Source organism: Molothrus aeneus, chromosome 7, assembly GCF_037042795.1.
Source record: "Molothrus aeneus isolate 106 chromosome 7, BPBGC_Maene_1.0, whole genome shotgun sequence".
Classification (NCBI taxonomy): Eukaryota; Metazoa; Chordata; class Aves; order Passeriformes; family Icteridae; genus Molothrus; species Molothrus aeneus.
The window spans coordinates 19,867,792-19,887,332 of NC_089652.1; the positions used below are offsets into that span (position 1 = coordinate 19,867,792).

The 19,541-nt window shown below is 41.7% G+C and overlaps 1 protein-coding gene across 1 annotated transcript in view; it reads right to left on the minus strand.

The window, feature by feature from the left end:
* Positions 1-13,050, minus strand: part of CERS6 (ceramide synthase 6) — a 94,265-nt gene extending 81,215 nt beyond the window's left edge. The window contains exon 1 of the mRNA XM_066553321.1: positions 12,774-13,050. Coding sequence (XP_066409418.1) covers positions 12,774-12,943 — 170 coding nt within the window. The 5' untranslated portion in view covers positions 12,944-13,050. The remainder of the gene's footprint in view (positions 1-12,773) is intronic.
* Between the last annotated feature and the right edge of the window lie 6,491 nt (positions 13,051-19,541).

The following is a 19,541-nucleotide window of genomic DNA, read 5'->3' on the forward strand; positions in this document are numbered from 1 at the left end:
TATTGTTACTGTGGCAGTGACTATGGAATGCCTGGGCTCACATTAAACTGCCTATCACACAGACTGACAGCAATGCAGTTGCAGCACACTGCCTGCTAGGGCAACACCTGAATACTGCTGCCAGGCCGCCCTGACCACCTGCAGACAGCAGCTACAACCACTGCACAGATGTTTCAGACCTTCTTCTCCACCATAAAGCAGCTTTGTGCAAGAGCAGAACTGAGGCAGGACACAGAAAAGCTGTCCACAAGGTGCGTACCAGCAGCCTGTCACCGAGCAGCAGGCTCAGGCTTCAGTCACTGTTAGAGCTGTTCTTGTTAAAGGGACTGAGGGAAGGAGTAGCAAGGCTAGCATGTGGTCCCTTTCACTGCTCCATCATCCTGCAGAATGCAGGAGCACTTCTTGCTCTGTGAAAAAAGAACAAGTCATTCTAGTGACATGAAATGTTAACTAACCTTCCATGTGTGAGGATTTTCAGACAAAATTAATACTTTTTGGCTGCACACAAACTACTAGTCCAGAAAAAATGGAAGAGGGGGGAAAACTTGGCACTTAGTCAAGGAAAGAAAAATGCAGTGCAAAAAAATTTTTTTTTACATATTTATATATACAGGTAGAGATAGAGTTGCTTTGCTTCATAATTACTAAAACAGCGACCTAATTACTAGATTAGATTACTATATTACTAAAATTCCATGGATACACATGACCATGCATAATGTCATAAAACTTCTGGTCTTTCACAGAAGTTGTATGCTGGTAAAACTCAGCAAAAGTTGATTTCTAATTTATATTGGCAGAAAATCAGACTCAGGACATTTGAATAAATAAATTATATTCAAGTGTAATGCAGATTCTCAAATCAGTTCAACCACCCTCAAAGACGCTGTAATTTACACCTCCTGCAGACCTTACTGTTTGCAAATAACCTGATAAAACTGTGTGAAAAAACTCTTTATGCATGTAATACAGTTTCACAAAATTAATGCTCTTTTTACATTAAAGAAAACAAATGCTAATGTTGGAAGACCAACAACTACCCTGATGTATGGAATCCAGGATGCTCCACAGCAAACTCTATGAAGTCACTGGGATGGGAGCATGAAAACCCCTGACCCTTATTTTTTCATGTATGACTTAGGATTTACCAGTCCATGTGCACCAGGCAGGCCTAAAGCTTTGCAAGAGATTCACAGGAGCCCCAGGTGAAGTTAATACAAGTCTGAAAAAGAAGACAAGATGCAAGTGGTAATATCTGGATTCTAAGGACTGTTTTTATATATGAAGATGAACTAATCTTGCTTTTTATTTCAAATTTCTGCATTTGAACAGGAAGGTAAAATGTTGGATACTAGTGCCTTGGCTCTTCATTCCAACAAGCCTTCCTGAAGACAGAAACCCACCACCACAAATAAACAAAAAAGTCCAACAAAGTCCATAATATCACCTTCCTATTGTGGTCAAGGTCTCAAGTCAGCCATGGGTATTCAAGGGAAGCAGAGGCCCTGTGCATATTGTGCACAAAACACTGGATTATGGAGGACTGAAATCCCAGAATCGCTTTACGGACCACATAGCTGGCAACATCCTTGCTTTGACAGATACCTCTCTGTATAGAGCTTCTCAATGTGCTGTGCTCCAGTCTGAGAGCTGGAAGAGGATGGCAGATTATTTAGCAGATGTCATTTTCTTAGTCAATGCACTTGGGTTATTTTCAAACCATTTAAAAAAAATATTTCCTGTAACAGATACAGGACTTTACAGAAAGAAAACGTCAAAGAAGCTATGGTTTCTTCCTGATAAGCACATGAAGGGTTTTCAGTTGAGGATGACCAACACATTGTTTTTCCACCAAACTGAGAAAGATCCTTGATAAAATTAGTATCAACTTGAAACCCTTGAAATCCTTAAAAATAAGTGTAAAAGCAGATCCTTCAAGGGAAATTTGAAGTTTTCTTTCCTTTGAAGCAACTTACTTAAGAGGTTTGTTGTTAGTATTTAAAGCTCTAAGCCAATCAGGTGTTACACCTGAACTATTGGGGAAACAAGGCCAAACACAGGGAATACTCCTGTGATGGATGCAAGCAGCTGGGCTCTCTGCAAACCTCGGAGGCAGCTCTGAGTGGAAGAGTAAGCAAGATGAAGTAGTGTCCTATTTCTGCCATCACTCTTCATCTTTGCAACTGAAGGTAAATGTCAGGCTAGAGATTCCAACTCTTGCCATCTCTAACAAACCATCAGCCTATTTTCCAAAAAATCAACCTGTTAAGAGGCAATTTTACACAGTACCTGTTAAGGGGTAGTTTTTTCCTCCAATAAAACACAAAACAAACAAACAAGCAGAAAAACACAATGAAACTTTCTGTGTATCATGCATGATACAAACTGGCTAACTCTGGTGAGAATAGAATGTGTGATTCTGGAGGCTGGTTATGCTACAGAGATCTCATTTTTATCTCTACATCCTTGTCTTGTAACCAAATCTATTTATCAGTGTTGGCTGAAAGTCAGGACATCTGCTCCTGATGAAATTTTGACATTTCTAACTTTCCATTTCATTCCAAACTGGAAGAAAATCAAGTATTTTTCATGTTTCCTGTAAATGCTCTAGAAAATAACAATTCCAGATTAGCACACATGACAGTACCTCTAATTAGGAGAAAAGATATGTTTCTTGTGTCAAGTATCACTGTTTCATTATCACCCCAAAAAGTGACATTTCGAAATATCTCATTTTCTAGAGCAGTCAGTATTTTACATCCACACCTTACAACTATTTTTTGATGTAAGGATATTAAAAACAAAATAGAAAAAAGCACATTGCATCAGAGTGATATGACGCCACTGTGGCATATAAATTACTCTCTGTCACACACATATAAAAATATATTTTCAACTATGCATTTTATTACCAATATAAAGAATTACTGAACGTGAGACTAAAGACTGCCTTCTCTCTTTTTTCCCCTAAGTCTGATCTATTCTTATTATCCTGAACCCAAAGGGAATAAAAGCTTTTCCAGTAAAGCATGTGATTTCTGTTTTCTGTTGTCTAAGCACCTCTTTCCATGAATTTTTTCAAACCCAAAATCATCTTAAAAATATTGCAGTGTTGAGAAGAAAAAAACTTAAGTGGAACAAAAGTATAATTATCCTCAAAATGGCCTATTATAATCAAATTTTGTGCTGTAGGAGACTCAAAGCATTCCTCCTAGAAGGGGAACAGAATGTGTTTATTTCAAAGCAACTCAGACTTCATTCTGGGTACCCATAAGTTAATTCCTGTCTTAGGTAGAGGAGGTCCACATCTATTTATCAATTTACATCCTGTCTGCTCACACACCAGACTACAATAAAAATCAAAAGATCCATCCTACAGAAAATGGGAACTCCAGATGTCCATTCAATCAAATGGTACGTGCTCTGCCCTGATTTTCTTCTGTAAGCTTCCAGTAAACTTCAACTTAATCCTCTCCTATTCAGTTTTCCAACACAGTTTACAAACTTCATCCAGACACAGGTCTCAGGAGTGCCCTGGAGGCCTGCACCTCTGCCATTCTGTGAGGTTTGTGATTTCACACAATCACCAAGGTTGGAAGAGACCTCTGGAGATCACTAAGTCTGCTGGATCAGAGCAGGACTATGCCCATGTTCTCCAAGTACCTCCACAACTGGAGACTCCACAGCCTCCCTGGGTAACCTGTCACAGCGTTTCACCACCATCCCAAGAAAAAGTTTGTTTAAACAGAATTTCCTGCATATTGATTACTTATTGCCTCTTGTCCTTTCACTGTACACCACTAAGAAGAATCTCTGTCCACCAGCACTCCCAGGACTCCATCTACAGTTCAATTTGTCATCATCATAACAATGCAATCACTGTTAATTTAGTACAAGTGTTGTAACACTGGGAAACGTTTGGCGCCGGAACTACTGAAATATTTTCAGGCTACTTTCTTATCATATCAGTTCTCACCCTCCTCTCATACCACTGTGTGGGAAAAATTGACAGATAAGAATCAACCACTCAATTATTGCTTCAATACATACACAACACGTTTCTGCTTGTGGTCTAACCATCTTGCATTTCTTTTTCTCAACAGTTTCTTTCCAACATGATGCCCATAACAGGAATTAATTATACCCAACTGGACCTGATCACATCATCCAGCAGCATGCTTTGGACAACTACAAGTATTGAAGTGGAAAAAGGTAATGGACAAATGCAGAAAATCTTTGAGAAAAGCTAATGGATAAATGCAGAAAAGCTTGTCATCAAGCACATATTCATGACCCACTCATTTCCTAGAACTTTGTTTTCAACAGAAACAACTGGTCTTACCAGTTGTAAGGGGGATTCTGGTCCTGACAAAGCACTGGTCTCATCTGCTATAGCAGAGCTCGGGAGAGCTGTAGCCCTGATAGTCAGCTGATGAGAGACTGGAGCCCTCCAGCTCCCCAGCTGCACAGGTCTCCTGCTGGTTGAGAAGTGCTACCTGAGTTCACCCACCACTCCAAAAATTTCTGAGCTCACTTTCATTTCATGTAGATTTAATTTTGTCTGCTTTGTCACACTGTAATGCCCACTGGTTTACACTAGCATTCCACATTTACACTGCCCACTTACAGTGTTTCAGCAGTTGCCATATCAAGGCTAATTTCTGTGCACCTTAAGCACACACCTTGTTTGAGCAGTCCCCTTAAAAAAAGCACACCAAGCAGTCTATAACTATGGAGGCAACTGTGTCTCAGCAATACATACATCACACAGTCACAACAGACAGGAGGAAGAGCAAGCACAAGGGATATCACAACACACCACTCTGATCTTCCTTTCACATTACTTCTGTGATCAGGGACTGCTTTTGAGTAAGCTCTTTACTTTGAGCTATAGATCACAGTCTTATTTCCAAATAAGCGATTCCCTGCCACTGAAGGAAAGCATCTCTCATTAGTCTAGGCAGTTTAGCTCATTTGTACCATTTCAAGGTAGACAGCATTGGTACAAAAGCAGTTTTCATAGTTTAAAGTTCTGTCAAAAACCTTAGGAAAGTATGAACTGAGAGTAGTCTTCACTTCCACTGTCTTCTCAGTGAAAAGACAGGAGTCCCACAGACAGCAGTCCCAATTAAAGTTCAGGTATCTGAACTTCCTCAATGTCATATAGAACTGAAATCAGTCAGGAACAGAGGTGAAAAGGGACCGAAGAGATCCCAATGCTGAAGTGAGGATTTCAGCATCATTTTTATTAAATCAAAATTAAGCCTTTTTCTCTTTCTGCTTGCAGAGCTAAAAAATACTAAGTTTACCTCAGAGGATGGCAAATGGGCAGTGAGTAGATTTGATGACACCACATGTTATGTTATTTCACTACTGATAAAAATAGAACTACTAGCTTTTGCAAATGATAAACACTACTGAGAGCACAAATACTCAAATAGCCTCAAGAACGTAAGGTTTGATGCCAATGAACACATTCCAAACTCTGACCTCTGTTTGTGCACCACTATTCACTATGTCAGCTAGATTTATTTATTTTAATATAGTACTATAGGCTATTGCCCTCATCCATACAGGAGAAACCAATACAGTGAAGATATTATTAAAAGGAAGCTTCTACTGCACTTGCACTGCAAAAAAATACAAGTGATTTAGCTATTTTGCTTTAACTATCCTAGTGTGACCTGTGAGCACAGAGAAGGCTTTTCATCACTTCAGACCAAACTAATGTGCATCATTTATAATATTAAAATGAGTTTTAGGTTAGTGAACCTGAAAGTTATTTCATTAATACAAGGTTGTCTGGAGACCCTTAGCATTTCATTCCTCCCTGTGCAAAACATAACTTGGATTAATAGCCAATATACATGACATGGTTAACGGGATGTTACACTCCTTTACAATTCTTAAATTTTCTTACTAATTGTACAATTACCTTGAGAGTTAAAATTTGATTGTGCTACATCAATAATAGTTACATGAGGCTTTACAATTGCTCAGAAACATTAAAGCTTAACAACAGCAGAATTTGCTATGAAGAGAGGTATTAACTACATAGGGGAAAAAAAGTACAGTTTACTCTCTATTTTATGTGCAGAAGTCACAACTTTGTGTTACAGTTCCACCAGAAAACCATCTCTAAGATTTCAACTGACTGTGCTAAATACTCCAGTTCTCTCACCCTGGCTGCAGTTTGACTAGTTCAGAATAACCAGAAAGGCCAGAAACTGATGGACACCATAGGGTGTAGAGTTGGTCTTCTGTAAGGACTATGTGCTAAAAACATTTCCTCCCAGAGGACAGAAGTTCTCAGCCCATCTAACTGCCAGAAACTTTGCTCGCCTTAAAGCAAGACATTAGTGATTCCTCCTGTTCCAAATAATCAGAGATTCACATGTTTCATGGTCAGAGACCCTTCCTTTCCCTTGGCTGTCTCACAAAATCTGTAAGTGCCCAGTGAGTGAAGGAAGTCACTCACTGGGCAATCCAGGTGTTAGATCAACAACTCCAAGGAACTGTTGATACACATCATATGCATCTCACTGCCCATCAGGTGTCAACCACAGTCTTAAGCATACAGCTGGATATTATACAAGGTTACATCACTTACAAAAGTTATATAGTTTTATGCTGTAATTTTAACTTTCTTCTCAAAACTCCAAGACCCTCTTGAGACAGGCACAGAAACACCACATGCTAATAAACTATCAGCCTAGGGCAGGCATGGGATATTTAACAACTTGAGAAAAAAGAACAGACCACCCCCCAAAATACAGTCAAATAAACACTGTTCAGCTCAGGCATCAACCCTGTTGACAGGAACAGAGATAGATTTAAGGGAACAGAATATCCCAAATGTTAATTTACTAAATATTTCATATGGACTAATAAGATACTGGTCTGCAGATGCTTAGAAAGGGGCAGCATACCAGAAGCTATTCTTTTTCCAAAAATAAATCCTTGGCAAACACCTATTAATCAGTGACAGAGGCAGAAGTAGGGCAGCAGAAAGAGACATAACACAGGTAATTTGGATCCAATCGCGCGATTGCAGGAATCCAGGCAGGAACCAAACTGGAGTTGCTACCAGTAACTGGAACCTGCACTCAGACAAAACCCCACTAAACGTGGCTCTGCCTCACTAATAGGCTCCCAGCACCCACTAGTGACCTGTCACTGAAACCTTTCCATTGGCAGAGCTGTGGTTTAGCTGTCGCACTTCTCGCACGTGGATATTTTAGGAATCACTTTTAATGGCATTCTCTTCTGGAGCTCAGCACGCATTTCCCATTTAACTCCTAATTTTAAGACCAACACTAACGCACATCTGTAAATGGTCTTATATGAAGGACATTCAAATAGCGTGCATTTTATCCACTCCACCTTCTTTTAAAGGAACACTCTAAGTCTCTGTGTGAGCACACAACCACATTACACAGCAGAGATGTGTACCAGCCAGCACTGGTAGCACCGGTGTGCATGAGCATGCACTGCACTGGTCTGAGCTGGTAAGAGGCCAAGACAGACAGCAGCTCTCCAGGTAAAACAATCCTTTTGTTGGGAAATGTTAGTCTGTAAGTATTAGTGGCTGAAGCTCAACCCTGAAACCCTAGGAAACAAAAAACTGGTTATATAAAGAAAAAGATAAATGACAGAAAATTAGTAACTTAAACACATAGAAATGAATAGTACAATCAGCAAGCTATAAATGCATTTTAAAGCTATTTACTGGTAAGGATCTATTGTTACTTTTTAAAATGAAATTGATTTAAAGTTGAAAAGAAATAGTTTTTTAGTTATTTTATTTACAGGGTCTGTCTTTTCATATAAGTTAGCAATTTCAATATCCTATTCAATTTCAACAGAATTAAACATTTAGTAAATAGCAATCAAGTAAAAAGAAAAAGCCCTATATGTCATCTTATGAAAAAAAATAAATTATAAAAAAAAGGTAAAGAAAGAACTGAGAAAGTTTTTGTCAGAACACATGCACCTAATTACATACAAATGAACTACACCTGAATGATCAGATGTTGCCTAACACATAGGGAAGTAAGCAAAAAATCTATAAATATTACAGCCTGGAAAAAGGTTTTGACAGAAAGAGCCATCAGTGCCCCACCCAACCACTCCAGATGAGGTTCTGGGCCGCTGGAAGTAGAGGAAGTTAATACAGTCACTTCCAAAATTTGTATCCTGTCTAGCCTCTTTTTTGTTGTAAAAAAACCACTGATACTAGGTGTCCTATGGAGTAAAAAAATAAAATTTGTACATATACACTAAACACCAGAAACACTCATAAGACTGTATGTATTGCCATCTGAATGAATTTTTAAAGGTAGGAAAAAAATATATATACATGCTCATACAGTCATTGTATCATGTCACCCAGACTCACTAGGTATTCTACTGTGTCATACTAAATGAAAATCAGCTGAGGTTACCTCTGAGACTGAATTATCATTACAAAAGCAGTTTCGAATAAAAGCCATGAATTTCCATATGCTCAGTGTCTACAGTATCTTGATTGGAGTAGTAGTAATTGATGTGGCTGGCTCAGCTCAAGTCAGTGCAGCTGGAGGGCTGTTGCTATATATAATCAAGCTATCTCTGACCTTATGAGCCATTCCATCAACTGCAGAATATCAGCATCACCTTTGAGAACTGCTCCCTATCAAGGCTGGATTACAATATAAGCAGTATAAGTGGTTTGCTGGTTCATTGAGTGACTTCATTAGATCTGAGCCTAAACTGCTGCTTACAAGATGAGGGAAATAAAATAAAGTGCAACTACAGTGCAAAGATGAAGTATGAGTAACTTCAATAGGTGAGCCAAGTGTAAAGAAAGCAGTAATATCAGGCTGCTTGACTCAGAAGTTTGCTGGACCACATCAGAAATCTGTTTCGCCAGGAATCCTTTTGGAGAATTCAGCCAATTTCTCTTTTGAGAAAAGTCTCTAAAACAGAAGTGTTACCCTCTTGCTTTGTGTCCATCAAGCACACTGACTGCTGAGAGAATACAGTTTCTGTATAAGCACACACTCCTCACAGAGGAAATGCTTAGGAGTTTAGGAAAGGATGCTGCTTCTGAGCAGTGAGGTCTAGCACAGAGGGAGAAGAGTCATGGTATCCCATAAACAAAAGAAGAAAAATTGTATTTACCCAGAACAACAGGTGTTTATTTATCTTTTTTAGGCCAATCAAAACTACAACACCCTGCTCTTAGTAAGACCAGTTTCAATTCAGCTTTAAGCTGTCTTTGCCACAGCAGAACTGGAAAGGATCCAGGGAGACAGAGACTTACTATTGAGACTTATATTACCTTAAGGCATTGTATAGTACAGGGGGTATCCTTAATTGTTGCATGCCTTTAAAAAACATAGTAAGACACACAAAATGGATACATACTCAGGGGAAATATGTTCCACATTACTCACTGCATTGCTAAACTTCTGCCATCTTCCAAACTACTAGGTAACACTATCTTTGTGCTGAGTTATTGTAATTTTCTAAAATGTACTTTGTGTTTAAAGAAAGACGAACTAGAAGGAAGGGAAAAAAGGCTTTTAAAGTATTTTAACACCTCACCATAACTACAATAACCTCAGCAGATACATCCACTAAATCTCATGGCTATGAGGTTGTACCTCAGACCAAAGCTTATTTTGGGAGCACTCATCATCATCAGACCCACTTGCTGAGGTGACTGAGCATACCATTAATGTTCTAATCATTCTTTTCCATTCATTCAAGAGGGCTAGTCAGGGATAGCAGGACAAGGAAATCAATAAAAAAGTAACCCATTTGAAAGGAGAAAAAAAAAAAAAGTAGTGTCTAGCTTATCTTCTTGGCTTGGTTAGCTGATTCACCAAACCAGTAACAAACAACAACAATCTTCCTTGGATTAACTCTGTAATTAATGCATGTATATGTACAAAATTTCCAAGTTCTATCATTTCGATACCACCTGCAAATATGTACACACAAATACATATGTATATAGAATATAAACATAATATCAACTTTCAGCATTGCAAGTTGCATCCCCCAAACATGTCAAGAACTTTGTAAGCAAAGACATGTAAAGTCCACCTCCCCCAAACTGTATTTGTTACAATTGTGAGGATTCATGACGTTAGTAACCCTTCCTATGAAGCAGAGGAATAAACCATACTACTACAGCAGCATAGCAGTCAGCTGCTATGAAGCAGTCTGAAGATAATGGATATAAAATGCATCATCAGATTCTTAACACCTTGCTTACCTACCAGTGTACAGAATTACAAGAGCACCTGTATTAGAGTTAGGGTATCTTACAAAACAAAATAGACAATACATTGATGTTACAAATACTACAGTACAGTCATAGATCTAAAATAAATCTGCAAGTTCCTAAAATGTGTCACAGAATCTAATTTTATTTCTTTAGCTGCTATCACCATAGCTGCTAAACATCTGTAAGAGTATGTTGCAGGATGCAGCACATACATCAGTCATCCACAACTTGAGTTTAAAAAACCCCCATGTTTTAATATAGAGAAGGAAAAAAAAAAACAGTTTTAAAGATATTCCTCTCTTCCCCCTTCTAAATCACGCATAATTTCAGATCTTTAATTGATGATGTGCATGAAGGATTTCTGTAGCTCCCAACAACCAAAGCAAAGAAATCTGAAAAAACCAATTAACAATAAGCAATAATAAAGCTTGATCATTCAAAGTCATACACAATCCCCCTGCTTTCATCAGTGGAAACAGGTTCAGTTGCTTTTGCCCAGCCTGCTGTAATAAAATGCTCTACATGAAAAATCACTGTTGTACCATGCCATGTGGATTAATCCCACACAAAACAGCCTGATCCTACTCTCACAGGGGAGTTATGAAATTGATTTTACTTTTAAAAGGAAAAAACACATACCTAAATAACTGTTAATAAAACATCTTTGGAGGTCTCTCACCTACAATCAGGTTAGCAGAACACATTTCTAGATATAAATTTCAAAATCTGCGTAATGAATACAAGAGAATTTAAAAAATACTGGTATTCTCATCTATATGCATAATTAACACTTAAAAATATAATGCTTTGCAAAATTAAATATTAACCAGAGTAAGTGGATACAAACTACTACATAATCAGAGTAGCTTCTACAATCAAGCCACCTCAAGATTAGCAGAAACGTGAGTTAAACTTGAGGCTGAAACTGTATCTCTGACTAGCTGTTCATCCATCAAACACAGTCCTGCTGTGATGCTTATTGCAGTTCAGATGACAAGAGATGCAGTATCATGCACCCGCTTTCAACACTCAGAAGTACACACCATACAGATTGCAAAAAAAGATTAATTATTTGACATAATCTAAATACTTGTAATTGCACTCATTACTCCACTTGTAACTATACTGCAGTATTTAACTCAATTGCTTCGATTAACTTTTCACAACCTCAGGTTTTCAGGCAGATGACAATTTTTGCTGTTCAGTAAATCTGTAAAACAACACAGAAGATAACAACAGCCTGTGACAGCTTATTTTTCAAAACAAATATGGTTCTCTCAACCAAGCTAGGAATACAAGCTAGGAATAACCAGGGAGAGAGAATGCTTAGGAAATTTGAAGTAGTACCTGGCAGATAAGCTCTTTTATAATTTTTAAAGTATCTTTACAGCCCTTCTCTGGCATGTAGTAACTACCGGTCTTTCTTTATCTTCTTTGACTACCCTAATAGCATGCCAAAGAAAACAACACTGAAAACACGTAGGTGCTGGCATAAGGAATCGCTCTTTTGTTCTCAGCGGCTGAGGGAGCAGCACCTTTGTCAGGCGGCGCAGCAGCGAGCGCAAGCGAGCACCCACCTGGCTTCAGCTGCCCCCCGTGCCAGGCGGCCCCTGCTCAGCACCCGCTCGGGAGCACGCACAGAAAACACCGTCCCTGCCGACCGATCGCTAGTCGGACGCCTTATGTTTAAATATACATATATACGTATTTATGTATTTGTGAAACGTGGTTTATGAGTTCAGCAGCCTCGAAGAACGGTGAGTTTGGTTCAGAGATGAACAGCGCCTGGCGCGTTTCATCACTGAGCTTCCACATTCCGACAGCCCCAGGAGTGCTCCCACACTCGGCATCGCTCACCGACACCATCTGCACTGGCCACGCACAGCTCTGCTCAGCTCACCAAGAACTGCCCCTTCCCACGTGAGGCCCCACGCTGAACAGCCGAACAGCGGAACAGCCGCCGGCCCCAGCTCCCGGCCGCTCCCGGACCCAGCGCGGGCTCCTCTGCGGAGAGCGGCCCTGCGGCGGGGGCGCGGGCAAACTCTCCTGCCGAGACCACTTCCCACCGCGGCCGGCCGCCACTCTTCTGGCGGAGCTTCCGTGATGGGGGCAGACAGGACCCCGCCGCAGCCCGTGGGTCGCGGGCAGGCGCCCCGATCCGCACAGGTGCCGGAGGGCCCGTTTCCCCCGCCCGCCGCGGCCGGCGCAGGTGGCGGGAGGGCTGCGCCCATTCCCGGGCAGACCTCGCCTCCTAGCGCCCGCGCCGGGCCGCGCTGCAGGCAGCGGGAGCGGCGCGCCGGCTGCCTCTCGAACCCCTCCACCTTCCTGCATCGGGCCCGCTACGTGACCGACCGAGGGGGCAGGGATAACGCAAGGGCCCGGTAAGGCCGGCAGTGCAGCGGCGGCGGGGAAGACGCCGGGCTGACAAAGCTCCGCGGCTGCCCTTGGGCCCGCCCAACCCACCAAGCCCGGGGCGACGCGAGGGGCTCGGCGTTACCTTTCGAAGAGCAGCCGGATCATGAAGATGCAGAAGGCCAGGGGGAAGGCGAGGTAGAGGTCCTCCGCCTGCGGGAAGGCGGCTTCCTCCGTGCTCTGCAGGTCCGCCCAGGTGACGTTGTGCGGCAGCCAGAACCGCTCGTTCCAGAACCAGGCGAGGATCCCTGCCATCTTTGCTTTGTCTGCCGCGGCGCCCCTCGCTCCGCTCCGCCCGCGGCGAGGCGCGTGTGAGCGGCTGCCGGGAGAGAGGAGGATGGAGGCGTGTGTCAGCCCCGCAGCCGCGGATGATGCTGCCAAGCGCCGCCGTGCAGGTTCCCCGCCCGGCGGGGGCAGCGGCCGCCCCGCCTGTCACACGGCCGCGCCGGCACCCATTGGCTCCCGCCGCTGCTCGGGGCCCCGGCCGGGCGGTCCGGAGCCGCCTTCCCCCGCCCCTTTCCCCTGCCGAAAGACAGCACCGGAGCCCGAGACCGAAGTGACGCGGCCCGAGCGAGAGGGACCCCGTCCCAGGGGCAGTCCCGCGGCCGGGGCCCCGAGCAGCAGCGCTGCACCCACCGGGGCAGCCTCCGCCTCAGCGCCGGCCCGGGGCCCGCCGGCCTGGCGGCTCCGCGCCCTGTCACCCACCCGGCCTTTCGCCGCCCAGCCGGGGTCCCGGCGAGCCTGAAAGGCTGTCGCCCGGCAGGAGTGGGCAGGTGGCAGCAGTGAAGAGCCCTCTATGAATTCTGCGTAGCCACGTGGGCCGGGGTCGGTTTCCGCAGTCCGGTCCCTCAGAGTGGCTCCTGCCCGGAGCGCTGCTCCCCGCCCTCTCTGCTGAGGTGTTTAACCGGGAACGGGACTGTCCCGGGTGAAGGGCTCTCAAACATGCAGTGACTTTACTCTGGACGCGAGTACAGCAAACACATCTAAATGTGGCACGGAAAAGCACACGACTCATCAGCAACAAGATTGAGGTTAGGACTGTAGCTTTGCATTCCTGACTAAAAAAAACCTCTTTCGTTTTACGTAGATTTTTACCTCTGATTCCTTAAATCATTGCCATGTGTTGCTAGAGATATGCTGCAAGAGGAAAACTACAATTGATTTGACTAAACTTTATAGCAGGCTTTACTATAGCTATTGCCACAGGACTGTATGTATGGTGGTCCTGGCACACACAAAATTACTTGAAGTAGTAGCTCCTGTAACATCATTGTTTTTCTGCCCTGCCTCAGTTTATTTTAGATACCTTCTGTTTTCTTCACTGTGTCATCATACTTTCCATCAGGCTATGGAATACTGAGACCCAGACCTCTGCACATAGTTCAGAGTTCTATCATCCCACTTTTATATTTTATGCTAACTTGCTCTTTTTACCCCACTGGCTCTATTTGCCCTTCCTGAAAAATTAATTGCACAGCTCCTCATTTCTGTGCTGAATAAAATCATAAGTCAAACATAATGCTGTGGAAAACGCCGCATCAATTTGAAGGAAGCAAACAACTTCTGTATATGGAGATAATTTCCATCTAGGACATTTCAGGGAAGTTTCAGGAAATGCCTTGGCAGGATGGCTGACAAGCCATGCAGGTAAACCTGCCAGTGAATGTTTTTGTTTTATTGATGAGACAATTTCCTAAGTGGCTGTATTATTATTCCAATTCAGTTCTTGTGGTTGCTTCTGGGGAGAGAGTACAGTCTCTCCTTCAAATTGTCTGGAAAAAAGTGTGAGTTCTAGCACCACTGCCAGATCTGCCTGGTCCCAGCTCTTCCCTCATTTTGTCTCAGGATTCTTCTCTGACATGACCTGTCAAAATCCAGGGCTTTGCTGGAATTTCAGTTCAGAGGGAAAGCAGACCATGAGTTCCACATCCCTAATGAAGTTTTCCTCACATAAAAATAAGATTTTCTGAGCATAAGAAAACATTTATTCGCTCAAATCATCAAGAGTGCTTTTATCCAGTACCAAAAAATTGCCTATCCTTCTTCCTTCCAACTTCTGTGCCTTGTCCTCACAGTCATATTTCGTCTCTCTTCCAGCTGACCTAGAACTCCGAGAACTCCTAGAATTTCCCCAGGGAGCTTGTCTTTCACCACATTCTCACTTACACCTGAGCTGGCTCCTGCACGTACACATACACCTCTCAAATCCTCCAGATCACTCCATTTTCTCAATGGACGTGCACATATGGAGGTATAAGGAGGTATAAGGGCACATCCTCAGAATGACCTCAGAAGTATCAACTTTGATTAAAAATTTTTTAGATATTGTTTTACTATCTGTCAACGCACAGATAACCATTTACTTTGTTAATAATTGTGTTTATGGCAAAGCTATTTTTAATCAGAGAATCGGTGTCATTATCCCATAGCTGAAGGTGACCTGTCTTTTTGCAGCCTATTTCAATATTCCAATCAGTTTTAGAAGTACATTCACTATACATGTCTGTTCTCATTCCAATAAGGTAATTATTTCCCAGTCAGTACTGAGAATCACAAGCGCTGGTGCTTAGCTTTACTTATGTACAAATAAAGGAAAGATCTTTGCGAAATGGACCTAGCAACAGTAATAATCTGATGATGCAGAAGAGGTTAATTCCTGCTGCACAGTTAGTGTAATTGACTTCTGTCTCAGACCAAAATTATGTTAGGACAATAGATCTCTAGGTGTATCTGAAAGCGAATGACAGTTTGGAAATATTTGGAAGGATGACCAATTAAAAGCTTTTAATTGAATTCAAACTGTAGCTGTAGCCAAGGTATGACTATGGAACAAGAATGCCTGAATATTGTGCTTTGAAGGGAGATATTACCACGGTGTTTTTCTTTCCTGCCCCCCACAAAATGGAGCTGAGTAGAACTTAAAAAACCGTGGTCCCATATCTTGAAGGAACTTACTTCAAGATAGTGCTAAAACCTGGCTGTCCTAAAAGAAGGTAAAGGGCTGAAACTAAGAATGTTTCCTCAAAAGCCCAGCCCGGTAACTTTTTAATTACTAACAAGAGTTAGTACTAACTAAACAAAACCAGATACATGGATTCTGCAAAATTTACTGAACTTATGTTACCATTCCAAAAAGGAAAAAAGAAAACTGACAGCCTACACATTGCTAGTTCAAGACCTTGAGCCATATTGCTGGCCACCTGGAGGAGTTTGTCCACTAAAAGAAGAGAAGCTGCAGAAAAACCTCTTGATTTTAAAGATTTGATGAAGATTTGAAAGTAATCAGCCATTTAAAAAAAATCTCATTTAGTCTACTGTATTTCTGGAGTAGCATCAGGCTCGCACATAGGCAGCTGTGATAAGATCTGGACCAGTCTCTTTAATGAACTGGGTAGTACAGGTGCCAATAACACAATCCACTGAGACTTCTTGTTACCCAAATCTGAACTCCTAAGCAGAAGAGATGGCTATGGTTGATGCTTGTAAAAGCATTGGTGCCAGTCCCATTTCCATAGGTCAATGTCATTAGACTGCTAATGATGTGCCAAGCAGCATGGCCAAGGACTGCCCGAGTGTTGTGTGACTGCTCTGTGCCCTTCTGGGGAAGATGAAGGACCATGGGCACAGGGGAAGTGGCAGTGCAAGTCATGGCAATGAGCTGCCATTCTTCTAACATGTCTTCTACCTGCTGGTCCCAGCAGCTTTGTGCTCCCTTCTAGCTTCTTGTGCTACTAGCTTTGCCAGCTTTTCTAATAATTTCACCTAAGAATCACACTAACAGAACAGCAGTCTTCATTACAAAACCTATGCCAGGCCAGTCACATCAGTCCTGACTGCTGTGTGGGGTTGTGTTAGTCTGAAGAGATCAGTCTGGCTTCACCCAATCCCCACACAACATGCCCTGAATCCAAGTCACTAACAGCTCTGTGTACTAGCACTGAAAATACAGCAATACAGAGGTGTACCCAGGTTACATCACTTCACAGCCCTCCAAATGTTTTATCTTGGCAGACAAGCAAGTTTTGTCACTTGGAAAGACATGCCATGGTAATTAGTTTGGCTGCCATGGAAAGATACATGGACAAATAGCTCTAGCTGAAAGAAAAGTTTACAAGCCTTAGGATGGTTATTGCTTTGTGCTGAGCTGAAGCAGAACTGCCCTGTGAGGACAGTTCAGAAGGAGAGTAGAAAGCAGGGATTGCCTGAGTCTGTATGTCTCCATGCTTCATTTGTTTTCATTGTTCACTTTGATTTGGCTTCCTGCTCTAGATTTCTGGAGAAAGTGTGTGAAAATGTATGTCCTAATTATGATACCATCATAGTTCACTTAATTGCAATGTTACTTAACTACCCAAATGTATTCCATACTGAACTAGGCCCACTCAAACTACAGTAAGAGTAGTCAGTCTTCCATACCAATTTTAAATAAATTATCATGGAAAAAAACCTTATAATGAGGTTTGCACAACTCAGCAAAGACAGGCAGCTGGAAAAAGTGCCGGTTTTATCTTAAACTAGGTACACTGTGTCACATTTCAACTGGCCCTCCAGAAACATCTGCTTCATGCCCATTCATGTGGCTAGGTTTGGGCTATAGAGTCACATTAGAATTTACTTAGTAAAGGGACTTTTCAAACCTGCATGACACCAAAATTTATTGTATACTGAATGTATCTTGTTTCCCCAGCATCCAGACATGCTCCATGGGACTGCAGACTTTCAGCAGCCAGGCCTTGTCTCCAGTGCTCAGTGAAATTTGGGCTCTGACCAGCCACACTGGTGTGCCCGACTTGTCAATGAACATGCAATCTGGAGTCTCTGCCAGCTTTGTGTCAGCTATGAGGGGACAGACAATACCTGGCTCTCCATGCAATGGGAGCTCTAATCTAGCATAAAAAGTCAGCTACTGCAATGCTGACCTGTCATATCACTTACAGGGAATTTGCATTGTCAGTGTGAACTTCTGTGAGATCAGTACCTCCCATGCCGTGGCTGTAAGCTCCAATCCTGTCAGCCTGGCAGTCTTTTGCTGTCTTATTAAACCCCAAAACTCCAGAAATTACTGTCAGAACTAAATTTTCTTATTCTCTAGTCATTTTCAGACAGCTTCCAAGGTAATTACATTCCGCTCAGAAGAACATTCACCTGGTCATCCCAGATTTTTCTTCAAAGCTCATTTAACATCATTGTCACTATGTCATCTGGCAGCTACTTGGTAATACTTTGTGTTCATATCTGAATATAGACAATGCTATTTAGTATTTGGTTTTAAAACCCCATCTAGATGTAAATTACTATTTTCCTAGGAGCTGGGGTACAGTTAACAGCTAGCAATAAATTTGTATTTTCTTATCACAGTTTTAAATATCTTCTTTATGAATTTCACTATACTTATGTCACAGCTGTACAGAATTTTATTTTCACCCAAAATATACATTCGGGTTGACTGAAAATATTGCTAAATTAATGCTGAAATTATTAAATTAACATTTTAATTTCCACCAATTATCATGTATATATTCTGACATTTTTAAGCCGAAACATCCGTTTTTTTATTTCATAATGACATTGCAAGAATAAGGTTGTTTCATTTTTTAATGTGACTTGGAAGTAAAATATAAATCAAAGGACTGGGTAAAATCAGACACACAATAATTGTTTGATACAAGTTTATCTTTAAAGCTCTAGATAGTAATTAAAGATTCCCTTAGCTTTACTGACTGTGTCAAAATTCTCAAGATTATAAGTCACACATTATCGCACTGAAATCAGTTAAGTGGAAAAGATACCAGAAAGCAGAAGTGGTAACTCAATGGGCCACACTTCCTGCTGGGGTAACTACCACTGTTTATGCTCTGTAGAGAACGTGACAACTTACTGTGTCCTGTAAATACAGTCCTGACTCCAAAAATGGAACCTGGCTATCTTATCTCCTCCCTCTGATACAGGCCACATCTATTATGGGCAGTGACACAGTAGATTAGTTAGGCATGGCTTTAAGCATTTTCTGAATTGCCAGTATAATACTCTATTTCTGTTTTCTCTGGACTTGTGGAGAGGCAAAACCAGAGAACAACACTTTGTCTTTTACAAGTTTAGGGGGGATAATTATTCAACAGAAAAATGAGAGTACCTTCATCCCAGCTATGAAAAAGGGGTTGTTTTTGTTCCTCCTATGAAGACAAAAAGCACAAAAAAACTTTGTCTGCCAGGTTATATGTATAGGTACTATATTATTACACAAAACATTTTATTTACACCTTGATTTAAATTTTGTATTTAGTCTTTTACCAGTGTCATCATTTTACCTCTTCCTATGGATAACACTCCTCCAGTTAATGGCTGCAGCCCATTTGTATTCTTCAGAGCCTTTGTCTCCCTCTTGATACCCAAAGCTGCTATCCATCCTCCAAATCAACTGGTCAACCCAGGCTAATAGCTGCTTTGTGTCCAGGCACAGCAGCATGGGCACAGAAGCAGAATCTGTTCAGGGATTTATCTCTCCTTCAATTTATTCGCAGGTGTAGGGGAAAATCCTGGTGTGATCAAGGCTCCTCCTGCTCCATAAAATGAGGCTGATTCTAAAGTGACTGCATCACAGACAGCCTCATGGAATGGTATGGAAGGCTGCAAAATTTCTCATTCAGCTTAGGGAACTTAACAAGAAGTACTTGGAAAGACATGCAACTCTAAGTTTATAATCTGCATACTTAACTATATCAAAATTTTATCAAACAGGACTAAAAGTGGTTATTAGAAACTTATTTTTAGCATGATATATGTATATAGAGTTGAGGTGATTTTTTTTAGAAAAGATTCTAAAGCTCTAATGTCTTTGTCTCTTTGACCTAGA